The sequence below is a fragment of the Cervus canadensis genome, chromosome 1 (assembly GCF_019320065.1).
Source record: "Cervus canadensis isolate Bull #8, Minnesota chromosome 1, ASM1932006v1, whole genome shotgun sequence".
Lineage (NCBI taxonomy): Eukaryota > Metazoa > Chordata > Mammalia > Artiodactyla > Cervidae > Cervus > Cervus canadensis.
Window position 1 is genome coordinate 107,678,264 of NC_057386.1, and position 4,601 is coordinate 107,682,864.

Consider the following 4,601-nt stretch of genomic DNA (forward strand, 5'->3'; position numbering starts at 1 on the left):
ACCCAGGGAGGAGTTCACAAGCTTCCTGGGGCATCTGCACCCCCGCTGGCCCCATGCACCCTGGAATCCCGCTCCGCCACTGGGCAGGTGTGTGGCTCCACCGCCAGGACTGCTGCATCTTGGTCCCTCGCCCGCCTGCCCAGGCAGTGACTCCCAGAGGCTTCGTATGTGGAGGCTGCGGCCCCTGACGAAGCCTGGAGAGGTGGGCAGGGGCTCCGGGGCCTGTCTGCCAGCAGGACTGGGGCCCACGGCGAGTGGCTGGGCGGCCAGGAGGCCAGACCCAGGAGGACCTCAGGGGCCAGGTGTGGAGATCCTTCCCGCAGGCAGGGGACCCGGACTGGGTGCAGGATGGGGGCCTCGGCTGCTGCAGGAGGTGATGGGGAGACAGGGGTGGGGCCAGGGTCCGTGGCTGTGGCCGTGAAGGGGCTGGGGCCGGGGGGGGCCCTTGCTGGACGCCGGCAGCGGCGGGAGGAGGGGCCCGTCTAAAGGCCCCATTCCCTTGGTGTCAGACCCGCAGGTGCGCGCGTGTCCAGAGCACAGGCGGATCGGAAGAGGAGGCGGTGGCCGCGCACCGCCAGGTGAGGACCTCACGGTGGGTGGCGCCCCCGCGGCCAGCAGTGAGCCCGCAGGCCTGTTCCCCCTGCGGACGTCCCGGCCACATGTGAGAGGAGGCCTGTGCCCCCTGCTTGCCAGTGTCCGCTTACCCACGCTAGAGGGAGCGTCACCCCGGGGACAGCTGGGACCAGAGAGGAGCAGGAGGGTCAGAGCACAGTGATGGGGGGACATGCAGGTTGGGGGGCGGGCCAGGCAGGGATGCTCTGGGTGCTGCAGGGAACGGGGTGCTGGCTGGGTGTGGGGGAGACCCTGGAGCCAGAGCAGGAGGAGGGGAGGGACCCCGAGGGAGGGAGGCCGGCCTTTGCAGGCCCCCACACAGGCAGGCACCTCGGGGGCTGTTGAGGGCCCAGAACGCCTGCCCGGGCCTGCAGCCCCCACGCCGCCTCCACACCCAGCTCGGCGCTTGTGGGCCCCGCGCTTGAAGCAGCATCTTCCTCACTTGACTCTCTCCGGTCCAGGGCCCGATGCCATCGTCAGGGCTGGACACGTGGAGCTCTTTCCCCAGTGGGAGGTGAAGCACGGTGTGACCCGCGGAGGGGGCCACGGGGGTGCAGGGTCCTCTCCCTGGGTGACCGAAGCTGGCAGGGCACACACAACAACCTCGGGGGCTGCAGTAATATAGTGATTTATTGCTTCTTTAGCCACGTGAGTTACCGAGTTCAAAGGGAGGGGAAGAAACTGACGAAAATAGCGGCGTGTCCGGGACCGTCTTCCTTCTCGGCTGGTCCCGCGGCCTCTCTGGAGCTCAGGCTCGGGGCCCCGAGCTCGGCCTCATTCCCTGCTGGCCGCCTGGGCCGCGAGAGGCGGGCTAGGCGTGCGTCTCTGAAGGCTGCGGGGGCGCCCCCTCCTCGGTCTTGCTGGGCTGCTCGCCAGGCAGACCCATGGCCTCCGACTGCCGGGACACCTGCACCATTGCCGCCTCCTCCTCAGGGCTTGGCTCGGCCCGGGGTTCGGGCCGCGCATCTTCCCGGGTCTCCAGCTTGGTGGCGGACTTCTTGTCGGAGCTGGGCTCTGGGGCCCACGGGGTCTCGGTGGCCCGGGAGCTCTCGCCTTCCTTGTTGATAGCTGCGGAGGACAGGCCCCGGGCCTTGGGCTGCACCCAGCAGTGGCTGAGGATCTCGTCGATGTGCAGGCGCCGGGTGACATCCGGCTGCAGCATCCGGTAGATGAGGTCCTTGCACTCCCCTGTCAGGTGCTTGGAGCGCGGGAAGTTGACGCGGTGCTCCTTCTGGATGCGCAGCATCTTCTTGATGTTGGAGTCGTCGTACGGCATGGAGCCGCAGACCATGATGTAGAGGATCACGCCCAGGCTCCAGATGTCGTACACCTTGGGCTGGTAGGGGATGCCCTGCAGCACCTCGGGGGCCGCGTACGCCGCCGACCCGCAGAAGGTCTTGCTCAGCGTCAGCCGGCCGCTGTCGTCCCGCAGGCAGCGCTTGGAGAAGCCGAAGTCGGACAGCTTGATGTTGAAGTCCTTGTCGAGGAGAAGGTTCTCGCACTTGAGGTCTCTGTGGACGACGTCCAGGTCGTGGCAGTACTTGATGGCCGAGGACAGCTGGTGGAACTTCTTGCGAGCGTCGTCTTCCTGCAGGGCCCCCCGGGTCTTGATGAACTCGAGGAGGTCGCCCTGGACCCCAAGCTCCATGACGATGTAGACCTTGCCATCTGACGTCTCGAAGATCTCGTAGGTCTTGATGATGGAGCGGTGGTTTAGCATGGCCAGAATCTCAATTTCCCGGGGAAGGAATTTCTCCAGGAAGTCCGTGGGGGCTTTCTTGCGGTCGATGATCTTGACCGCCACGTTGAACTTGAGGCGCTCAGAGTAAGCGGATTTGACTTTGGCGTAAGAGCCCTCTCCCAAATTGATCCCCATGATGTAGCCTCGTCGCTTGAGGACGGCAGCGTCATCCATGGTGCCGGGAGCGCCCAGTGCCCCTGAGGCTGCCCTCTACATCCCTGCGGGACATGGGCCAGCGCGTCCTCATCTACACTGTGGACAGAGTCCTCTGGGCTGCCCGGGCCTCCCGTCCCTGCCTCCCAGAGGCCAAGACTCTGGGCTGGAACGTTCGGCACTGTCTCCCGGGCGACTTCAGTGCGTGAAGTCATAGAGGAGGAGTGCTCTGCGGAATGGGTCTCCGGCCTGAGCCACTCGAGCTCAGAACCCTGCAGCAGACGGAGGGCCGAGGTAGGAGGGGGCCGTGGGGACTACATCGGCTCTCCCAAGCCTCCACACCTGAGCCAGGACTGCTGGGGGGGGCAGCGCAGTGGGCTGATTTCCTGCACCCCAGGGCATCCCTGGAAACTCAGGGCAATGGTCCCAACCATCTAGGTCTCAGCAGCAAACAGGAGATGCTCAAGTGAGGACTGCATGTGAGGGTTTGACAAGAGGATGATCTCCCCACATGGAACCGTGTCGAGAACCCCGAGTGGGTGATGGGCCCTCGGATGAAGGGACAGTTGTTTCTGGAACCCGGGGACAGTGGTGCCGGGAGGGCTGCCTTGACCAAGGCAGTGACCTAGGTGATCTCCCCCAGGGAAGGGGCTGGGAAACCCTTCCTGACTTCTTGCTCCATGCAGCCCTGGAAACCCTCCGCAAGGTCTGCACAGGCAGGCGGCTGAAAAGGTGGGTGCGGCAGGAAGGTCTGGCTAGACTTTTCACTCCCCCATGCTGCTCTCATCTGAACCTTCTCTGGCCAGCTCTGCTGGGGACAACTGACCAGGTCTCTGCCCTTGGCTGTGAGCCCCCTCCCGGGGGCCTGCCCTGCAGTAGCCCTGGCTGGGCTCCCAGGGCAGGTCTGGGGGTGGGGGAGAAGGTGGGCCTGGACTCCTCTGAGAGCAGCAGCTGCTCCCAGAAATGCCCCCTGAGGACAGGCAAACAGGGCGGTGTTGAATGGGAACCACCATTCCAGCCAGCAGTGGGTCCTCTCTGCTCTGGGCCTTGCTGTAGGGAAGGGTGGGGTGGCGCGGGAAGGCGGGAGCAGGCAGGCCGGGCAGAGCCTTGGGGTCGGTTTTGGTTACATCCGTGCATCTGGAGTGGGTGCCTCTCTCAGATGACCCTGAATGTCCTAGGCTGGGATCCTGGGGTGCTCAGGAGGATCACCCCTGAGGGGCTTGGGGTGACTGCTCCTGGGGAGCGAGCTGCTGATGGTCTGGGTGCACCGCCCACCCCCGCCTCTGCCCTCATTTTCTCCACTCCCATCTTCTCCCTCTTCCCACTCTGACGCCCAGGGCTGGGCCTCATGTGCGTGGCTGGTGGTCCGTCCTTCGGAGGGCTTGCTCCTCCCTCGCTAGTACTCCCCATCTGCTGGGTCCCCTCCTGCGGTGACAGGTGCGCGGCCAACGCTTCCCTCCGTGCGGAAGAGCCTGCTGTGGCGGCAGCTGCGCCAGCGTCTCCCCGCCCCACCCGGCCCCGCTCCGCCCCCACTGTGCAGGGGGGGAAGCCCCTCTCCAGGGGATCGGGCGTCCCAGTCGGCTCTCCGCGCGGGACCCTCCTTGAGCCTGCTTGCTCGTCCGCCTGCAACACTCCAGTTGCACGCGCCGCTGAAGCCGCACCTGCGGAAGCACCTCCCGGGACCTCGGAGTTTCTCCAGGTCTCCTCTCCCCTCTCCGCAGCGGTTCGGCCTTTAAAGCGCCACTTTGGGACACACTCTTCCAAGGGCCCTTCTCAGGGATTCCCAACTCCGCCCCCCATCCCCGGCTCCGTCGGCGCCGCGCCCCCCACTCTGCTCCGGCCTCTCCGCGCCCCGGCCCCGCAGCTCCTGCTCCGCCCGGCAGTCGGGAGGCCCCGCAGCTCAGGCCCCGCCCCGAGCCCCGCCCTTCTCTGATTAGCCAATGGAGCCCTCGGCCCCTCGTAGTCCCGCCCCTGAGGGCCCGCCCCCGCCCCGCCCTTGTGCCGCGCCCCTCTCGGTCACTGCGCAGGCGGAGCGCGCAGGCCCCGCCTCCTCACGGCGCTGATTGGCTGGCGGCGGCGCGGGCGGGGGCGGGGC

The 4,601-nt window shown here is 66.8% G+C and overlaps 1 protein-coding gene across 1 annotated transcript; it reads right to left on the reverse strand.

Annotated features, from left to right (window-relative positions):
• Positions 1-1,227: 1,227 nt before the first annotated feature.
• TSSK1B (testis specific serine kinase 1B) lies at positions 1,228-2,760 on the reverse strand. The gene has a single exon (XM_043489697.1). The coding sequence runs from the start codon at positions 2,525-2,527 to the stop codon at positions 1,424-1,426; it is 1,104 nt and encodes a 367-aa protein (XP_043345632.1). The 5' UTR covers positions 2,528-2,760; the 3' UTR covers positions 1,228-1,423.
• Between the last annotated feature and the right edge of the window lie 1,841 nt (positions 2,761-4,601).

What these genes read in the sequence shown, in the direction of transcription:
- TSSK1B (XM_043489697.1), bottom strand. Translation starts at nt 2,527, where the DNA reads ATGGATGACGCTGCCGTCCTCAAGCGACGAGGCTACATCATGGGGATC.